Source organism: Pyrus communis, chromosome 2 (assembly GCF_963583255.1).
Source record: "Pyrus communis chromosome 2, drPyrComm1.1, whole genome shotgun sequence".
Taxonomy (NCBI): Eukaryota; Viridiplantae; Streptophyta; class Magnoliopsida; order Rosales; family Rosaceae; genus Pyrus; species Pyrus communis.
Window position 1 is genome coordinate 19410567 of NC_084804.1, and position 22363 is coordinate 19432929.

Below are 22363 nucleotides of genomic sequence, written 5' to 3' on the forward strand. Positions count from 1 at the left end.
ACGAACATGATATATTGCTTCCCTATTGGCTGTTTTTGCATTAATTGCTACTTCTTCAATCATACTGATTAGTGTACATGTTGCATTTGCTTCTCCTGAGGGTTGGTCGGGTAACAAAAATGTTCTATTTTCTGGCACATCATTATGGTTTGGATTAGTCTTTCTGGTGGGTATCCTTAATTCTCTCATATCCTGAACCTATTTGTTTTATATCCAAAAATGAAATGACCCTCCCTCCCAATTCCATCAGGTTGTGAGACGCACAAAAATTCAATATAAGTCCCAAAAATTCAAATAAAGAAAAAAATTAGAAAAATTAGAGAGGGGTCAAACTTTTGTGTTTTTGAATTGTAAAAATATAAATAAATGAAAAATATTAAATCAAAATAAATAGATGTAAGCTAATAAAACAAGTCTCTTGAAACACTAATCAATTTCTTGTATTACCAAGAAGAAGCCACCCCAATGGTATCCTTTCACAATCTTTAGGAGCGAAATAGCCAATTTGAGAACCTAGCTATTTCGATGCCTTCTTAATTAGCGTGGAAATACAATTTCACAAAACCATTGGGTTTACTGATTCAATATTAAAACTCTAACAAGCAGAAAAAGATCAAGATTAATTAATTCTTCATCCTTATCGATTCTGTACTTACGTAAAGAATTCTGGTCATAAATTTCTACTTTTTTGTTGGGTCAAATAATTTTCTACTGTTTGAATAAGTCTCTGTAGTTAATCGCCCGTATTCAACTTCAAAAGTTTTGCCCATCAACAGTTGGACAGGCATAATATAAACATGCAGATAAATGACTCTTTGTTTCCGAATCCAGAAAACATTTTCTTTCGCTGGAAAACTCAAGAGTATTCAAGGATTGATCATTTCAAATTAAGATGAGATCGATCGAACTGTTGTGTACATTATCTTACTTTTCAACTCAAGGAATAATTTTTTTATAAATAATGTATTTTTGTAGCATAAGTTATTATATTCTTAATCTTAATTTGAATATCATATATACAAAAAACTATTCCAATTGAAGACTGTTTAGTCATCCAAATGTATCAATAAAATGAATAGTTCGTTATAAATCTTTTATTCAAATAATTCTTTTTGTTTAGATGATGTTCAAATAAAAATTAAGAAACTAAACGATCACAATATAAAATTTGTAGAATGTGTGCATTCCTCATAGGTGGAACGCAAGGATTATCCATTCTTTTACGCACGTAGACAACTATTGGGTACATGAAACGTGCTTTCTTTTAAATTACAGACCATGACTTGGACTTTAAACTAGGACTTTCAAAGCCAATTTTGTTTACAAATTTTAACCCTTTACTATTCTCATTCTTGTACCAGCAAGAAGAATGTGTAACTACTATACTTTGAAGGGTGTCCAAACCTTCGAAAAAACCACCCCAATGGAATCCTTTCACAATCTTTCGGAGCAAAATAGCCAACTTGAGAACCTAGCTATTTCGATGCCTTCTTAATTAGAGTGGAAAGACAATTTCAAAAAGCCACTGGGTTTACCAATTCAATACTAAAACTCTAACAAGAAGAAAAAGATCAAGATTAAATTCTTCATCTTTATCGCTTACTACTTACCTAAAGAATTGTGGTCATAAATTTCTGTTTTTTTGTTGGCTCAAGTAATTTTCTACTGTTTGAACAAGTCTCTATTGCTAATCTTCCATATTCAACTTCAAAAGTTATGCCTTCAACATTTGGACATACATCATATAAACATGCAGATAAATGGCTCTTTGTTTCCTAATGCAGTTAACATTTTCTTTTGCCGGAAAACTCAAGGGTAACTCAAGGATTGATCATTGCAAATTAAAATGAGATTGATCGTATAGTTGTCTACATTATCTTACTTTTCAACTCAAGGAATAATTTGTTTTTATAAATAATGTATTTTCATATATATAGTATAAGTTATTGATTTTTTAATCTTAATTTGAATATCATATATGCAAAAAACTGTTCAAATTGAAGACTGTGTAGTTATCCAAATATGTCAATAAAATGAATAGTTCATTATAAATCTTTTACTTAGTATCAACACTATCGATTGGGTTCATATATTTAAATGACTAAACGATCTCAAATTCAAATAATTATTTTTGTTTAGATGATCTTCAAATAAAGATTAAGGAACTAAAGGATCACAATATAAAATTTGAAGAGTGTGTGCAGTCCTCATAGGCGGAACGCAAGGATTGTCCATTCTTTTACGTACGTACGCAACTTTTGGGTACATGAAACGTGCTTTCTTTTAAACGACAGACCATGACTTGGTCTTTAAACTAGGGCTTTCAAAGTCAATTTTGTTTACAATTTTTAACCCTTTACTATTCTCATGAGCTAGTACGTAGACACCATATCCCTTCCTCCCTTTCTCTATATAAACCCCATGCAATATTCCAGGAGGAGATAACTTAATTATCTCGATCGATATCAAAACTCCCAAGTTATGGCAATGAAATATTCACGATCTTTGCTCTTTGGTGTGCTGCTACTCATTGGCTTTGCATTGACAAATAGCAAAGCAACTCATACAGATCCACCTGTTCATTGCGAATTTCTCAATCGCAGCAGTTTTGAACCAGGGTTTATATTTGGCACAGGTTCCGCAGCTTACCAGGTCTGTATATATATGTATTTTACACACACACACACATTTATATATTTCTTTCGGGATTATTTACCATATTTTTGGTGCATTTTATACATGCAGTTAGCATCCATGCATGAATTATAATGTTGACATCTTCCTTGCGTGTGTAGTAGTACTCTTACGTATATGCATGTGTGTATATTTCAGTATGAAGGTGCAGTAAAAGAAGATGGAAGAGGCCCAAGCATATGGGATACCTTCACCCACAAACATCCAGGTCTGTGATTTAATCAATTGGTAATATGAAAACTTTAGCTACTTCATTTCAAAAGGAGTATAAATAGCACCTCATTCTTTTCTTCGTGAGGACAAGTAAACTCCAACCTCTCTAATAACCATGCACTTTGTTGGGAGACGAATAGTATACATGGTCATGTGATATGTACAATATATGTATATACTTCATCATTGCGCACGCATATAAAGTACTTTGCACATGATATGGATTTCACCATTATGTTTTTGAATAACTACAGAAAAAATCGCTGATGGCAGTAACGGAGACGTCGCTATAGATCAATATCACCGCTATAAGGTCTAAAACCTCATAACTTTGTCTCTTGACCCTTTATACTTGAAGGGCACATGTTAACATATTAAATTGGAGCCTTTATAAAAATAAAATAAAAAGGACAATATATAATGAGATCCTCAATATTTAATTTTAAACTTTTGTCATTTTAGGAAGATGTGGGGATTATGAAGGATATGGAGTTGGATGCTTACAGATTATCTATTTCATGGTCCAGATTATTACCAAGTAAGTTGCTCCACATCCTCATATTTGGTTGGGACCAATGTCAATATTGTGCATAAGAATTATTTTTCCTACAAGAAAATTATTCTCTTTATATACTTTTAACTAAAGTAATGTGATCGAGTTATCTACTGGTTAACCCTTTTTTTTTCTTGTTATTTTTTTTCAAATTAGATGGAACATTAAGTGGTGGCGTTAACAGAAAAGGAATTGATTATTACAACAATCTCATCAATGAACTCCTACGCAATGGTTAATCATCCTACCTTAAACAATTATTACATGAATTTTTAGAACATCATTCAATTAGACTTTTAATTTGATTTTACTGATCATGTACTGCAGGTTTAAAGCCGTTTGTAACAATCTTTCATTGGGATGTTCCCCAAGCTTTAGAAGATGAATATGGTGGTTTCTTAAGCCCTCGTATTGTGTAAGTGAACAAAATTTATTTTCTCATTGATAATTTGATAAAATACATACTGATATACGTAACATAAATTTGCATCTACAGCGATCATTTTAAAGACTATGCAGAACTTTGTTATAAGGAATTTGGTGATCGAGTCAAGCACTGGTTCACGGTAAATGAGCCATATACTTTTAGTAGCATGGGTTATGCTGTTGGGACTCTAGCACCGGGACGCTGCTCTTCTTGGCAAAATCTAAACTGCACCGGTGGAGATTCAGCCATTGAACCATACTTGGTGACACACCACATTCTTCTTGCTCATGGAGCAGCTGTAGAATTGTACAAGAATAGATATCAGGTTCAATAACAGTTTCTTTTTATTTATTTATTTATTTTTTTTTTTTTGTCAGCATATTGGCTCCTAATTGAGAATTCTATAAGAATCATTATTATTGAGTTGTAATACAAGAGGGAATACTCTCAGTAGTAAGATAATCTAAAGGTTGTATCTTTTTCTATAACTCCTATTTATTCAACCAAATTTCATATTTTTGGGCAGGCATCTCAGAAAGGCTTGATAGGAATAACATTGGTGACATACTGGTTTGAGCCTGCTTCGGAGTCAAAGCAAGATAAAGATGCTGCCTTACGATCTTTGGATTTTATGTTTGGATGGCAAGTGTCTTAATAAATTATATATAAACTCAATTACACGTTTACTTATGACTTGTAACATTGACGCAACCTAGCTAGCATTACTATTTATATATAATGCTATAATTAGGCTAATATTTGGAATTTTCATGTTTTGTAGGTTTTTGGACCCGTTAACAAGTGGTGACTATCCACACACCATGCGATCAATTGTTGGAAAAAGATTGCCAAAATTCACAAAAGAACAATCCAAGTTGCTAAACGGATCGTTTGATTTTCTTGGAATAAATTATTATACTGCTAGATACGCAACTAGTACACCGAAGAACAATTCACTACAGGCAAGCTTCGTAACAGACCCTCAAGCTGATCTTACAAGTGAGTGCGAAAGGAAACTTACTTTCAATAGCTTAAGTTCTTTGTTCTTCTTGACCTAGTTTGACTTCTTAATTACATTAATTATATTCTAATATTTACACCAATTGTATTCTAATGTTTGTAAATATTGTGGCAGCTGAGCTTAATGGAGTACTTATTGGTCCACAGGTATACATCAAATTTATCATTTTGAGCTATTTGCATTTGGAGGATTAGTTTTTTACCCCAACATTAACGTATTATCTTGAAATGGTGTTGCAGACTGCTTCAGATTGGTTATATGTATATCCAAAAGGAATTCACGATCTTGTGCTCTACACAAAGGAAAAATATAATGATCCACTCATTTATATTACTGAGAATGGTATGTCATACATACTTTTAAGCATTGATTAAATGCAAAAGTTTCACCTATTTATAATGGTGTAAAATGAAACTACCCTTTTTTTTTTTTCTTTTTTTTAGAGGAAAAAAACTAAATTTAATTTTTTGTGCAATAATATGTTCGTAGGTGTATCAGAGTTGAATAATCCAGAACTATCACTTGACGAGGCTCTTCATGATACCAATAGAATTGACTACCACTACCGTCACCTGTGTTACCTTCAAGCGGCGATCAAGTAAGGAGTTATTAACAAATTAATTAAGGCTATATACTGCCTAGCCTTCTTAAGTTATTGTTATTTAATCATTATATTGACCTAATCCATTTGAACATTTGTGTATTTGTGTGCAGAAATGGTGCGAAAGTGAAGGGATACTTTCCATGGACATTGTTGGATGACTTTGAATGGGATTCTGGATATACCGTCCGATTTGGTTTAAACTACGTGGATTATAATGACGGGCTAAAAAGACACCCAAAACTCTCAGCACATTGGTTCAAAAATTTGCTTAAGAAGAATTGAAGGAATTAAAAGAAATTTATTGTTGATTATAAACATTTAAGTGGATAATTGTCCTTTTTATGCATTTGTATTTCAATTCCTTCCCCATTTGTATTTCCTTTCAGTAATGTAAGTATTCTTTGAGATTCAATAATTCAATAAAAAGCTAAAAGAGTTGTGAATGCTACAGTAAGACCTCTCTATACAAAGGAATAACTTATTTATAGCCGTAAACAGTTTTGGTCCTAGTTTGGGTTGAGGAATAAATAGCACATTGTAATAAGTTATTATTTTTCTTGGTCCTATTGTAAAGAAACTCACCTCGACATAGTAGTAATTGTTAATAAGTACAATAATAAAGAAGGCCACAAAAAAAATAAAAAAAAATAAAAAAAATAAAAAAAAATAAAAAAAGGTTTTAGATGGACTAAAACATTTCCAAACTATTGTTTGCGATGGTTTTCTTTTTCTTTTTTTTTTTTTTGTTTTTTTTTTTGGAGTTGATACCACACCTTGGAGCTTTTGGGTACGTATGTAAAACCTTGTTAATATCTTCTTGTTGAAGTCAAAATATTTCTAGCTCCTCAGGATTATCTTCGTCCCCTTCTTGCCTAATTGTATTAGTGATTATTTTTTCAATTAAGGCGTGCTCAACTTTTTGCACAACTTAACACAAATGTTTTCACTTAGGTGGCTTTGCATATGACCTTGGGTGACATGACAAATTTGATAGAAGAAAAGAAAAAGTATACGCTTGAACTGGTCGAAGGTTGGATTGTACGTATTTGTCAAATCATCATTAGTGAGTTCTAATGACGAGTTTATGCACAATAATGACATTAGGAATTAATTGTTCGAGAGCGGTCTCCTTGTATAGTTGATGAGGGTCTTCGGCTCCCATCCACGATTGATGTGGGTCTCTAGGAGTTTTATTTTTAGGTTGATGCTTGTCGTGTTGTGATTGGTCTCTTGATTGGAGAAAAACTCATGTGCTTCGGCAAGGGTGCCTCCACATGAAGTCTTCAGTGGGTTCTTGAAGGTATAAGGTTGACCAGTGCTTAGTAGTTTCGAGGGTGGTGAACTACGGAACAAACAGTGGTCCCCCAAGTTCACGAGTGAGGAAAGCTTCTCGGTTGGAGACTTGCAAAACCCAAATTGGTGAGTACTCATGAAACTTTCGAGTACTAAAGTGTATTAGCATATATTAGGAGTCCACCAAATCTCCTATGGATGACGATTACTGAAGGAGGTGTTTTATATTTCCCGAGCCAATGAAGAAAATAGACTTTAAAAATTCTTTCCTCTTTTTTTGGATGTAGCCCAAGTACATATATTTTCTTTTCTTAAGCCCAATTCCTTCTTTCTTTTTTTGTTGAGAAAAGAAAATCTTATTGAAGTTTTTTCATTTGCGTATATAACTTGAGTGGTTGAAGCTTTTTCCTTTGGACAAATGGCTTGAAGGGTTGATGTTTTTTCCTTTGGGCACATAGCTTGAGTGGCTGAAACTTTTTCCTTTAGACACATAGCTTTAGTGGCTAAAGATTTTTCTTCTGGGCGCATAGCTTGGCTAAAGTTTTTTCCTTTGGCCACGTTGTTTGAGTGGTTGAAGCTTTTTCCTTTGGGTGCATAGCTTGAGTGGCTGAAGCTTTTTCCTTTGGATACATACCTTGAGTGGTTGAAACTTTCCTCCTTTGGACACTTAGCTTGAGTGGTTGAAGCTTTTTCCCTTAAGCACATAGCTTCAGTGGTTGAAGCTTTTTTTTGTGGACACTTAGGTTGAAAGATAGAAGTTTCCATTTACCATTGTTGGCAAGTAATGTTAAGATATAATACTTGCATGTTGTCATGGTGGCTATATAGGTTATTGAAGTTTGCGACTTCGAAGTTCTTGTAAATGTTGGAGTAGAAAATGCCTGAGGTTTTTAGAAAGCCTATAAATGAGTTTCCTTCAAACCATATCCATGGCAACCCAACTAATTTATTGAAGCTACAATGTTTGACCTCCTTGTCTAGTTGAAGGAGATGTTAATAATGCTTCATACTGCATGGTGCAAATTAAGCCACTGAAGAGTTGAAGCCTATGTGTTGCTTGAAGCCTTCTGGAAGCTATACAAATTGATTGACCTCCTAAATGTGTTATTACCCCTACGCAGTGCCTTTATATATAATAAGAAGGTTGGAAAGAAATCATTCTCCTCCAAGGAATATAAGTCCCAATAGGAAAGAATAACTAGAATAAAATCTAATTTAAGATTTACACAATCACACTTAAATAACAAGTTTATAACACTCCACCTCGAGTGTGTAAATCCTCAAGTAGATTCGGCATCATGTGTTGTTGAGGAAGTCGACTCGTCGTCACTGATTCTAGGAACACGGTAGTCTCAATATGGTAGGAACTTGCATAAGGAAATAAGTCTAAAAAAAAATCCTAAGCCTATGGTAAAAATCCGAGTAAGGACAAAATAGTTAAAGAAAAATTTGTGAGCAATGCAAAGTCAAATGAAATGTCTACAGGACGTCATTAGGGATATAACCAACCCAAGATGAGAGCCTCGTCAAAACCTTGTCAGGTAGCAAAACCCCAGTGAGAAAAATGCTTCTAATCGTAGGGAAAAATAGTACATTAAGATCAAGCAAGTATACTTCAGGATACTCCCCTGAGTTTGACATAATTCCAAAGGGAACTAACAATGTTACAACTCAGAAAGTTTACGCATACCAATCCTTGAACAAGCTTCTGAAACGTCGCCTTCGGTTGTGATTTGGTGAAGAGGTCAACCAAATGGTCTTATGAACGAATTTGCGTGACTTCAACCTTCTGATGCTCTTGTTGGTGATGTGAGAAGAAAGACTTCGATGCAATGTGCTTTGTGTTGTCTCCTTTGTTGTAACCCTTCTTGAGCATTCGATGCATGCTGCGTTGTCTTCATAGATCATCGTCGGGAAGTCAATGATGGGGAAAAGATCGCAGGGGCTTCAAATATCACCCACAGCCGCTACCATCCAGAAATATTCTTGAGTTGTTCAATGCATGCTGCGTTGTCTTCATAGATCGTGTACGGCGAGAATTTCAGCATTGTTGGGCGAAGTGGCAACTAAGGTCTGTTTAGTTGACCTCTAAGAGATTGCGGTGCCTCTAATGGTAAAGACATAACAATTCCAATCAAAGTTTCATCTCCAAATAGATATCCACCATGGCTGACCAGACTTCTTCTGCAATGGAACAGATTGTGCAACCTAATATCCCAAATTTATGCTTTTGGCAAAGACCCATGAATTTGAAATTGCTTTGTGTATGTGATTCACCATATTTCTGTCCAATTTGACTTCACTAAGATCTCTCTTATTCTGGTTTCGTATGGAGGCTAACCCTGAAAAATGCAAGAGGAAATATGCAGCTTTCTTTTGTTTTTTTTTTCGTTTTTTTCTTTTACTTGTCGGTTCAGTATTGTATAGACTTGTGATCTATGAAATAAACACATGCTGAAGGCTTCTCCAATTCCAACAAGTGACAAGCACTGCACATAAATCAAAAGAAAATGAATGTAGGCCACAAGTATATTATACAGCCAAATACGTAGACACTTAAATCATAACAGACCATTAGGTTTATTTAAAAATAAGGAATTATAACATCATATTTTCCTCCACCTCATTAATATAACTGTAAAAGCACAACACTATGTAATTCCTTTCGTCTAAGTCCAAAATATCACAAGAAAATGTGGCTATCTGGAGAAAATAAATAGTAAAATATGCGTTCATCATTATGCTATTTCTTAATGCTTCCATCCCTCCTTGGTCGTGATTTCGATCTTCCTCTTCATCATCATCAATATCGCTCTCTTCACTATAGTCTTCGGGGTCATCAAAATGCCTATCACGTTCAGAATGCCTCATTTTGTAGTTATGAAGAGCCATTGTAGCAATGACAATATTCACTTGCTTATTGAACACACAATCAAGCATATCCCTCAAAATTGCCCACCTTTTTTTTCATACTCTAAACGTACGCTCAATTACGCTTCTAAGAGAAAAATGTCTATGGTTGAATACCTCTTTATGCCCCGTTGGTTGGCCACTCCTATAAAAATATGAGAGATGATGTCTTTTACCTTTATGCCCCATGAGGTGGTATTAAATTCCAAATCCATAAGTTTGATAATATCTATTGCCATCTAACATACAATATCCAACATAACACCAAAATATCTACTAACGATCTCCGAAGAGTGTTAAAATTGCTCTTAGCTATTCTTTTTTTTTTTTTTTTTTTTTTTCTTCTATACTATGTCCTAACATATGCAAGAACATTCCTAATATCACTTTCTCCTTGAACCTTTCATACTATAGTTAGCTTGCAATACTTTTATTAACCAAATGTTACCTGTTTGAAAAAAATTCATACATGGAGTTTTATGCACATATTTTAGATAATATGCTTCAATAGCTCGAGTACAAGCACATGCTAATATGTCAAACTCTTCCTCATCATTATCTAGAATGTCCATATTCAAGCGCACCTGCAAGTTAACAAATAATCCTTAACAAAATTCAAGCACCTTGCCAATTAACAGTTGTACCAATATTGAAAACAAAGTATCTAAAAATTAACTCATAATTCAAAATAAGATTCAAGGAAGGTGTCAAACAAATTATAAGACATAATCCTAAAATCTGACTAAGAGTGTACAAATCCAGAATGTTTTGTAAAACTACAACTCCCTCATTGGTTGATGAACTCATAATTCAGCCAAGTAAGTTGCACACTAGGATCTTTCATGATAGAGAACATCTCTCTCTTCTCTTGATTAAAAAACGAACGAGTTGCAAACAGCCACAACGGGCTAGTACGCTCACAACTGGTAACGGTTCAACAATCTGCACAACTTCAGGAATACTAGTGCCTATGACCAATTGCCTCATAGTGCTCTTACCCTCTACTGCACCAATAAGGCGGTCAATTTGACCATACAATTTTGCAGCACCGCCAACCTTTTTCCTTTTCCTATCAAACTTACTTGTTCTCAATTCACCTTGGTCAGCTCTTTTCTTTTTCCTTTCTTAGCACATTTTCTCATAGATTCGGTAGTGTACTCTCCTCATCATCTGATCCAATAGATTCATTTTGTATATGAACATTTCCTGTTGAGTCATCCCTACTATTTGGTAGTAGTGCACCAAATGAAGGTGCCCAAGCATTTGCACCAGTAGCAACGCTGTTTGAGAGCATCCTATCCAACTTTTCCTCGAACTCAGGAGTGATGCCTTTCTGCAATCTTCCATATTCAGGATTTATCTACAAATAAAAAAGAATGTTGTTATTATGTAGTTTATGATTACTATAACTAGAATAACATCATAACTGATACAAAGTGAACATACTTGAATCTTATTATTCCACCGTTCATCAAAGGCATCCACCGTTCCCTTGCTTGGATTCCACTCTAGGCCAGTTTCTTTCCCAATTAGTTTTTTGCACAACTACCAATCCTTTTTTAGTCTATCTCACTTATTTTTCAATTGCGCTTTACTATAAGAATTTCCTGTTTCTTTTCTCAAGTTTTCTATCAAATTTGCCGATCTTTCTTTGTTAAAGTGAGGGCCAAGACGACGTCCGACCTCAACATCCTTGATGCACAACTCACTGAATACGGATATATTATGATCATTGCAGGTACCATGTGGAGCTCTTGCTGAAGTTCCCACCTTTTTTGCCATCCTTATATATATAATATTCAAGGAAAACTAATGAAACGGGTTTGAAAACTTTGAATTTTAATGATAGAGCAAAACAAGACACAAAGTTCAGTGGAGACCACAACAACATCAGAAGCTATATGATGTATATAGATCTGCAATGGAGACCACAAAAAGTCACGCAATAAAGCAAAAAAAAACCACAACATCTTCAAGACTTACATAGCATAATTGTAATTATGAGCTAGAGATAAGGCTCTGAAATGTTCATTGCCTGCTCAAAATCATATGCTTACTATGATTCTGCAATCTTCCATTTCATGCGACTCATACTATTCTTTTATCTTTTGGTCCAAATAAAAAAACTACTTTTGAAAAGCTCACTATCCACATGCCGGTGTAAATTTACGTTGCAGACATGTTTTGGCTGATACCACGTGAAACAGAGTATCCATGTCTGTGTAAATTTAATTTAACAGCAATCAAATCTTCCAGTATCATCCAAAAACTAATCACCGAACTAAATTACAACTAATCAACTAATTATACGGGAAAAAACGATTCTAACCAAATTAACCAAAGAAATTAATCCACCTCAAGTCCCAGAAATTAATTAAAAATAGAATTTAACCAAATTAATCAGCAAATTTCAATCATTTTGGAACAAAAATCAATTGCAGAAAAATGAAGAAAATGACTTATAGTCGAATCAGTTCAATATTTCAATATTCCAACAATAAATTGTCAAAATAAGCAAATTAGAAATTGAAACGAAAGAAAACTCACATGTTGTTGGTGGTGAAGAGTGCTTGAACTAGAGGAGATGAAGAGGATAGATGGGTCTGTGCCCGAACCAGATGAGAGGGAGAGGAGAGAGCGCGAGAGAAATAGGGAAAGGTGGAAATTGAACGAAGCATAGGAGAAAAGGATAGTATTGTCAGCATAAATGTTCTTTTAGGTTAATCAAACAAGCAAATTCACAATTTCTAGATAATAAAATTTTGTCATTTCAATTTCCATCATTTTAAAATTCTTTAGTAATATAAATTATTTTCATCCAAACAGATTGTTAGGTTTTATTCTTATGCTATGTGTGTACATCATTTTGTAGTATAACATAAAGAAGATGAATTAATAATCAATAAGAGCATTGTCTCCATTTTTCTAATAATATATGAACACAACTACAAGTTATTTTAACTTAAGATAGTACAATTCAAAAAGAAAATGGTGCAACCTCCACTTCAAAATTCTAGAGTGCACAAAATTTGCCACAAAAACAAAACAAAAAAATCCTTCCAATTTTTTCCTCGTGTTGCACAACGCCAAAATATCATGTGCATTCTCCGCACCTCCAATTTTCCATTTGCGAAAAATCCACAAAAAGAAAGTCTTGCTCAATTTTCATATTGTTTGCCTCATTCGTCTTGTTAAAAGACATTAAAATTTGTTATTGATTCCTGCAAACAAAAAGTTAAGCGGGTAAATATATAATATAATTAGCATTTATGACATCAAGTACACATCTATATTTGTTTTTATGTATTTGTAGTTGTCATATATGACATGTCATCTCGACCAAACTTTTTTCCTTTATTATCAGACTTATTTCTTCTCAATTCGCCCTAGTTAGCTACTCTCTTTTTTCCCTTCTTATCATATTTTCTTCTGTATGGAATAGTCTCATTCTTCTCCTCATCATTTGGTCCAACAGTTTTAGATTGTAAACAAACATCTTCCGTGGATTCCTCCATAATATCTGGTGGTAGTACACTAGACAAAGATAAGATCCACTTGTCATATAACTATTGTATTGAAAGATATATCTTTCGATGAAGTGGAAGAAATAGATAAAAGGAAATCTATAAATTAGAGCTGAGGATGCTTAAAGGAAGAATATCTTATATTATAAAAAAAAAAATACAAATATGCTATATTATGTTATGCCTAAAAAAAAAAAAAAAACGAATGACTTAAAAAAAAAAAAAAAATACAAACAGATGACATGTTTCACGATATATATAGTAGTGGGGGATTATGGGACAAAAAATAAATCCATTTGGCATGGAGCTAGAACCTTGTTTCGAGATGTTTTTGCTGGTATTGATCCAGATTTAGATGCTCAACTACAATTTGGCGCATTCCAAAAACTTGGAGATCCAACTACAAGAAGACAAGTAGTCTGATACAATATGCATTGTTACTTGTTACTTTTCATTTTTATTTTCTTTTTGTGATTTTTAGATGGGGTACCAAATAAATCTTGATTTGAATCACTGCCTTTTCTTTGACTCTTGTTCTTTATTTATCCGGGAGACGATCCCAAACAAACAGGTATGGAAGCTATAATTGTAAACCACGATCGAATCTATGGAAGCATTGGTTTATACATTCCTTTTAGTCTCAACTCTAGGAATAATATTTTTCGCTATCTTTTTTCGAGAACTGCCTAATGTTACAACTAAAAAGGTGAAATGATTTGTTATCATCTCAATTGAAGTACGAATCCTCCCAATATTGGGAGGATCCATACTTCAACTAGTCCCTTTGTTCCTCGAATGGATCTCTTAGTTGTTGAGAGGGTTGCCCAAAAGCAGTATATAAGGTGTACAATTATTTGGTTGATAAAGGGATCAATTGGTATAATTCTTTTGTTGGTAGATTGGAGGATTACGAACATGAATATTGCTTCCCTATTGGCTGTTTTTGCATTAATTGCTACTTCTTTAATCATACTGATTAGTGTACATGCTGCATTTGCTTCTCCTGAGGGTTGGTCGGGTAACAAAAATGTTCTATTTTCCGGCTCATCATTATGGTTTGGATTAGTCTTTCTGGTGGGTATCCTTAATTCTCTCATATCCTGAACCTATTTGTTCTATATCCAAAAATGAAATGACCCTCCCTCCCAATTCCATCAGGTTGTGAGACACACAAAAATTCAATATAAGTCCCAAAAATTCAAATAAAGAAAAAAATTAGAAAAATTAGAGAGGTGTCAAACTTTTGTGTTTTTGAATTGTAAAAATATATATAAATGAAAAATATTAAATCAAAATAAATAGATGTAAGCTAATAAAACAAGTCTCTTGAAACACTAATCAATTTCTTGTATTACCAAGAAGAAGCCACCCCAATGGTATCCTTTCACAATCTTTAGGAGCGAAATAGCCAATTTGAGAACCTAGCTATTTCGATGCCTTCTTAATTAGCGTGGAAATACAATTTCACAAAACCATTGGGTTTACTGATTCAATATTAAAACTCTAACAAGCAGAAAAAGATCAAGATTAATTAATTCTTCATCCTCATCGATTCTGTACTTACGTAAAGAATTCTGGTCATAAATTTCTACTTTTTTGTTGGGTCAAATAATTTTCTACTGTTTGAATAAGTCTCTGTAGTTAATCGCCCATATTCAACTTCAAAAGTTTTGCCCATCAACAGTTGGACAGGCATAATATAAACATGCAGATAAATGACTCTTTGTTTCCGAATCCAGAAAACATTTTCTTTCGCTGGAAAACTCAAGAGTATTCAAGGATTGATCATTTCAAATTAAGATGAGATCGATCGAACTGTTGTGTACATTATCTTACTTTTCAACTCAAGGAATAATTTTTTTATAAATAATGTATTTTTGTAGCATAAGTTATTATATTCTTAATCTTAATTTGAATATCATATATACAAAAAACTATTCCAATTGAAGACTGTTTAGTCATCCAAATGTATCAATAAAATGAATAGTTCGTTATAAATCTTTTATTCAAATAATTCTTTTTGTTTAGATGATGTTCAAATAAAAATTAAGAAACTAAACGATCACAATATAAAATTTGTAGAATGTGTGCATTCCTCATAGGTGGAACGCAAGGATTATCCATTCTTTTACGCACGTAGACAACTATTGGGTACATGAAACGTGCTTTCTTTTAAATTACAGACCATGACTTGGACTTTAAACTAGGACTTTCAAAGCCAATTTTGTTTACAAATTTTAACCCTTTACTATTCTCATTCTTGTACCAGCAAGAAGAATGTGTAACTACTATACTTTGAAGGGTGTCCAAACCTTCGAAAAAACCACCCCAATGGAATCCTTTCACAATCTTTCGGAGCAAAATAGCCAACTTGAGAACCTAGCTATTTCGATGCCTTCTTAATTAGAGTGGAAAGACAATTTCAAAAAACCACTGGGTTTACCAATTCAATACTAAAACTCTAACAAGAAGAAAAAGATCAAGATTAAATTCTTCATCTTTATCGCTTACTACTTACCTAAAGAATTGTGGTCATAAATTTCTGTTTTTTTGTTGGCTCAAGTAATTTTCTACTGTTTGAACAAGTCTCTATTGCTAATCTTCCATATTCAACTTCAAAAGTTATGCCTTCAACATTTGGACATACATCATATAAACATGCAGATAAATGGCTCTTTGTTTCCTAATGCAGTTAACATTTTCTTTTGCCGGAAAACTCAAGGGTAACTCAAGGATTGATCATTGCAAATTAAAATGAGATTGATCGTATAGTTGTCTACATTATCTTACTTTTCAACTCAAGGAATAATTTGTTTTTATAAATAATGTATTTTCATATATATAGTATAAGTTATTGATTTTTTAATCTTAATTTGAATATCATATATGCAAAAAACAGTTCAAATTGAAGACTGTGTAGTTATCCAAATATGTCAATAAAATGAATAGTTCATTATAAATCTTTTACTTAGTATCAACACTATCGATTGGGTTCATATATTTAAATGACTAAAGGATCTCAAATTCAAATAATTATTTTTGTTTAGATGATCTTCAAATAAAGATTAAGGAACTGAAGGATCACAATATAAAATTTGAAGAGTGTGTGCATTCCTCATAGGCGGAACGCAAGGATTGTCCATTCTTTTACGTACGTACGCAACTTTTGGGTACATGAAACGTGCTTTCTTTTAAACGACAGACCATGACTTGGTCTTTAAACTAGGGCTTTCAAAGTCAATTTTGTTTACAATTTTTAACCCTTTACTATTCTCATGAGCTAGTACGTAGACACCATATCCCTTCCTCCCTTTCTCTATATAAACCCCATGCAATATTCCAGGAGGAGATAACTTAATTATCTCGATCGATATCAAAACTCCCAAGTTATGGCAATGAAATATTCACGATCTTTGCTCTTTGGTGTGCTGCTACTCATTGGCTTTGCATTGACAAATAGCAAAGCAACTCATACAGATCCACCTGTTCATTGCGAATTTCTCAATCGCAGCAGTTTTGAACCAGGGTTTATATTTGGCACAGGTTCCGCAGCTTACCAGGTCTGTATATATATGTATTTTACACACACACACATTTATATATTTCTTTCGGGATTATTTACCATATTTTTGGTGTATTTTATACATGCAGTTAGCATCCATGCATGAATTATAATGTTGACATCTTCCTTGCGTGTGTAGTAGTACTCTTACGTATATGCATGTGTGTATATTTCAGTATGAAGGTGCAGTAAAAGAAGATGGAAGAGGCCCAAGCATATGGGATACCTTCACCCACAAACATCCAGGTCTGTGATTTAATCAATTGGTAATATGAAAACTTTAGCTACTTCATTTCAAAAGGAGTATAAATAACACCTCATTCGTTTCTTCGTGAGGACAAGTAAACTCCAACCTCTCTAATAACCATGCACTTTGTTGGGAGACGAATAGTACGTGGTCATGTGATATGTACAATATATGTATATACTTCATCAGTGCGCACGCATATAAAGTACTTTGCACATGATATGGATTTCACCATTATGTTTTTGAATAACTACAGAAAAAATCGCTGATGGCAGTAACGGAGACGTCGCTATAGATCAATATCACCGCTATAAGGTCTAAAACCTCATAACTTTGTCTCTTGACCCTTTATACTTGAAGGGCACATGTTAACATATTAAATTGGAGCCTTTATAAAAATAAAATAAAAAGGACAATATATAATGAGATCCTCAATATTTAATTTTAAACTTTTGTCATTTTAGGAAGATGTGGGGATTATGAAGGATATGGAGTTGGATGCTTACAGATTATCTATTTCATGGTCCAGATTATTACCAAGTAAGTTGCTCCACATCCTCATATTTGGTTGGGACCAATGTCAATATTGTGCATAAGAATTATTTTTCCTACAAGAAAATTATTCTCTTTATATACTTTTAACTAAAGTAAAGTGATCGAGTTATCTACTGGTTAACCCTTTTTTTTTCTTGTTTTTTTTTTTCAAATTAGATGGAACATTAAGTGGTGGCGTTAACAGAAAAGGAATTGATTATTACAACAATCTCATCAATGAACTCCTACGCAATGGTTAATCATCCTACCTTAAACAATTATTACATGAATTTTTAGAACATCATTCAATTAGACTTTTAATTTGATTTTACTGATCATGTACTGCAGGTTTAAAGCCGTTTGTAACAATCTTTCATTGGGATGTTCCCCAAGCTTTAGAAGATGAATATGGTGGTTTCTTAAGCCCTCGTATTGTGTAAGTGAACAAAATTTATTTTCTCATTGATAATTTGATAAAATACATACTGATATACGTAACATAAATTTGCATCTACAGCGATCATTTTAAAGACTATGCAGAACTTTGTTATAAGGAATTTGGTGATCGAGTCAAGCACTGGTTCACGGTAAATGAGCCATATACTTTTAGTAGCATGGGTTATGCTGTTGGGACTCTAGCACCGGGACGCTGCTCTTCTTGGCAAAATCTAAACTGCACCGGTGGAGATTCAGCCATTGAACCATACTTGGTGACACACCACATTCTTCTTGCTCATGGAGCAGCTGTAGAATTGTACAAGAATAGATATCAGGTTCAATAACAGTTTCTTTTTTTTTTTTTTTTTGGGTCAGCATATTGGCTCCTAATTGAGAATTCTATAAGAATCATTATTATTGAGTTGTAATACAAGAGGGAATACTCTCAGTAGTAAGATAATCTAAAGGTTGTATCTTTTTCTATAACTCCTATTTATTCAACCAAAATTCATATTTTTGGGCAGGCATCTCAGAAAGGCTTGATAGGAATAACATTGGTGACATACTGGTTTGAGCCTGCTTCGGAGTCAAAGCAAGATAAAGATGCTGCCTTACGATCTTTGGATTTTATGTTTGGATGGCAAGTGTCTTAATAAATTATATATAAACTCAATTACACGTTTACTTATGACTTGTAACATTGATGCAACCTAGCTAGCATTACTATTTATATATAATGCTATAATTAGGCTAATATTTGGAATTTTCATGTTTTGTAGGTTTTTGGACCCGTTAACAAGTGGTGACTATCCACACACCATGCGATCAATTGTTGGAAAAAGATTGCCAAAATTCACAAAAGAACAATCCAAGTTGCTAAACGGATCGTTTGATTTTCTTGGAATAAATTATTATACTGCTAGATACGCAACTAGTACACCGAAGAACAATTCACTACAGGCAAGCTTCGTAACAGACCCTCAAGCTGATCTTACAAGTGAGTGCGAAAGGAAACTTACTTTCAATAGCTTAAGTTCTTTGTTCTTCTTGACCTAGTTTGACTTCTTAATTACATTAATTATATTCTAATATTTACACCAATTGTATTCTAATGTTTGTAAATATTGTGGCAGCTGAGCTTAATGGAGTACTTATTGGTCCACAGGTATACATCAAATTTATCATTTTGAGCTATTTGCATTTGGAGGATTAGTTTTTTACCCCAACATTAACGTATTATCTTGAAATGGTGTTGCAGACTGCTTCAGATTGGTTATATGTATATCCAAAAGGAATTCACGATCTTGTGCTCTACACAAAGGAAAAATATAATGATCCACTCATTTATATTACTGAGAATGGTATGTCATACATACTTTTAGGCGTTGATTAAATGCAAAAGTTTCACATATTTATAATGGTGTAAAATGAAACTACCCTTTTTTTTTTTTTTTTTTTTTTAGAGGAAAAAACTAAATTTAATTTTTTGTGCAATAATATGTTCGTAGGTGTATCAGAGTTGAATAATCCAAAACTATCACTTGACGAGGCTCTTCATGATACCAATAGAATTGACTACCACTACCGTCACCTGTGTTACCTTCAAGCGGCGATCAAGTAAGTAGTTATTAACAAATTAATTAAGGCTATATACTGCCTAGCCTTCTTAAGTTATTGTTATTTAATCATTATATTGACCTAATCCATTTGAACATTTGTGTATTTGTGTGCAGAAATGGTGCGAAAGTGAAGGGATACTTTCCATGGACATTGTTGGATGACTTTGAATGGGATTCTGGATACACCGTCCGATTTGGTTTAAACTACGTGGATTATAATGACGGGCTAAAAAGACACCCAAAACTCTCAGCACATTGGTTCAAAAATTTGCTTAAGAAGAGTTGAAGGAATTAAAAGAAATTTATTGTTGATTATAAACATTTAAGTGGATAATTGTCCTTTTTATGTATTTGTATTTCAATTCCTTCCGCATTTGTATTTCCTTTCAATAATGTAAGTATTCTTTGAGATTCAATAATTCAATAAAAAGCTAAAAAAGCTGTGAATGCTACAGTAAGACCTCTCTATACAAAGGAATAACTTATTTATAGCCGTAAACAATTTTGGTCCTAGTTTGGGTTGAGGAATAAATAGCACATTGTAATAAGTTATTATTTTTCTTGGTCCTATTGTAAAGAAACTCGCCTCGACATAGTAGTAATTGTTAATAAGTACAATAATAAACAAGGCCACAAAAAAAATAAAAAAATAAGAAAAGGTTTTGGCATGGTTTTCTTTTTTTTTCCTTTTTTTTTTTTTTTTTTTTTTTTTTTTGGATTTGATACCACACCTTGGCGCTTTTGGGTACGTATGTAAAACCTTGTTAATATCTTCTTGTTGAAGTCAAAATATTTCTAGCTCCTCAGGATTATCTTCGTCCCCTTCTTCCCTAATTGTATTAGTGATTATTTTTTCAATTAAAGCGTGCTCAACTTTTTGCACAACTTAACACAAATGTTTTCACTTAGGTGGCTTTGCATATGACCTTGGGTGACATGACAAATTTGATAGAAGAAAAGAAAAAGTATACGCTTGAACTGGTTGAAGGTTGGATTGTACGTATTTGTCAAATTTACTTAGAAGAATTAAATAGTTTTAAAACTTTTGCTATATATTACAAACATCTATTTTTTATTCTTTGTTGAACATAAGGATGCTAATAGATTTTAATATATTCCGCCTGTTTTACACAGTTTTAAAATTCACGGCATTGCGCGGGCTTAATTGCTTGTAAGAAACTATTTACAAACGTTGATGCACAAAATCAATGAGACTTTGGAACGACGTAATGTGTCGAGTTTGTAACCATCGCAATGTTGCTCCATCACCTAGTGAGGATAATATGTAAAGAGATGGAGGTAGGGAAGCAACACAAGATGTACGTGGTTCACCTTAAATGGGGCTACATCCACGATGGTGGAGGAGTCCTCATTAATAGTGAAGATTTTGCACAAGACATAAGTTTAAGCATAATCATCATTAGTGAGTTCTAATGACGAGTTTATGCACAATAATGACATTAGGAATTAATTGTTCGAGAACGGTCTCCTTGTATAGTTGATGAGGGTCTTCCGCTCCCATCCACGATTGATGTGGGACTCTAGGAGTTTTATTTTTAGGTTGACGCTTGTTGTGTTGTGATTGGTCTCTTGATTGGAGAAAAACTCATGTGCTTCGGCAAGGGTGCCTCCACATGAAGTCTTCAGTGGGTTCTTGAAGGTATAAGGTTGACCGGTGCTTAGTAGTTTCGAGGGTGGTGAACTACGGAACAAACACTGGTCCCCCAAGTTCACGAGTGAGGAAAGCTTCTCGGTTGGAGACTTGCAAAACCCAAATTGGTGAGTACTCATGAAACCTTCGCGTACTAAAGTGTATTAGCATATATTAGGAGTCCACCAAATCTCCTATCGATGAGGATTACTGAAGGAGGTGTCTTATATTTCCCGAGCCAATGAAGAAAATAGACTTTAAAAATTCTTTCCTCTTTTTTTTGGATGTAGCCCAAGTACATATATTTGTTTTTTCTTAAGCCCAAAGTAGCACACAAATGTCCTATTAATTTTCCTTATTAACAATAATATTTGTCAATTGTATCATATGAAAATAAGGATCTTTCCCGCAGAAGATTGTTTTATCTAACTACTTAAAATGTCACAAAAACTGGGCTGTTGTCCCTACTGGGCAGCCACCAAAAAATAATTATTAGACCGACTTATACTTATGTAAAGTCTACCAAATTTTAGATGAAAATACTAGACACACAGAGCAGAAACAGATTTTTAAGTAGTTCACAAATTAAGAAAAATGAGTTAGGGGAATTGCTATCCACCACCAAATATTCATGCAAACATGTTATGTTTCATTCAAATTCCCTTCATTTTCGGATGAAGATGCTCAAGTTGGCTCAATGTTAGAACTCAACCTATTACTCTTTCTTATGTAGTATGTTGAGAGAATGACGTTTTCAACTTAACTTAGTCCCTAGCATGCAATCTAGAATGGTGTGTTCATAGATTTAACAAGTAGAAATCATTAAGAACGAAAAGAGTTTGAGTCATCACAAGGCATCGTAAGTACTAGCGTTGTCTTACTTATCCTAGAAATTGATTCACATGTTAATCGCAATTAACAAGTACTACTCTAGAACATATGTAGGTCCTCATTCGACAAGGGCAGGCACACACATATTCATAGCATTAGAATCCTAGATATGCTTACTAAGTACGCATCCGTAGAAAACACATAAAGAATTCATCAATAAGACAAGTAGTGAACCAATTTTC

At 33.6% G+C, this 22363-nt stretch overlaps 2 protein-coding genes across 2 annotated transcripts; both read left to right on the forward strand.

Annotated features, from left to right (window-relative positions):
- The first annotated feature begins 2457 nt into the window (after positions 1 to 2457).
- Positions 2458 to 5510, forward strand: LOC137726203 (cyanogenic beta-glucosidase-like). The gene is made up of 12 exons (XM_068465090.1): positions 2458 to 2652; positions 2833 to 2902; positions 3162 to 3220; positions 3370 to 3445; positions 3617 to 3694; positions 3788 to 3875; positions 3957 to 4212; positions 4414 to 4529; positions 4669 to 4886; positions 5023 to 5054; positions 5148 to 5250; positions 5398 to 5510. The coding sequence occupies exons 1-12, from the start codon at positions 2482 to 2484 to the stop codon at positions 5508 to 5510; spliced, it is 1380 nt and encodes a 459-aa protein (XP_068321191.1). The 5' UTR covers positions 2458 to 2481.
- An 11094-nt stretch (positions 5511 to 16604) lies between these two features.
- LOC137726188 (beta-glucosidase 12-like) lies at positions 16605 to 20067 on the forward strand. The gene is made up of 13 exons (XM_068465070.1): positions 16605 to 16799; positions 16978 to 17047; positions 17305 to 17363; positions 17513 to 17588; positions 17760 to 17837; positions 17931 to 18018; positions 18100 to 18355; positions 18545 to 18660; positions 18800 to 19017; positions 19154 to 19185; positions 19279 to 19381; positions 19529 to 19637; positions 19754 to 20067. Exons 1-13 carry the CDS (start codon positions 16629 to 16631, stop codon positions 19923 to 19925), a joined length of 1548 nt encoding a protein of 515 aa, XP_068321171.1. The 5' UTR covers positions 16605 to 16628; the 3' UTR covers positions 19926 to 20067.
- Positions 20068 to 22363: the final 2296 nt, after the last annotated feature.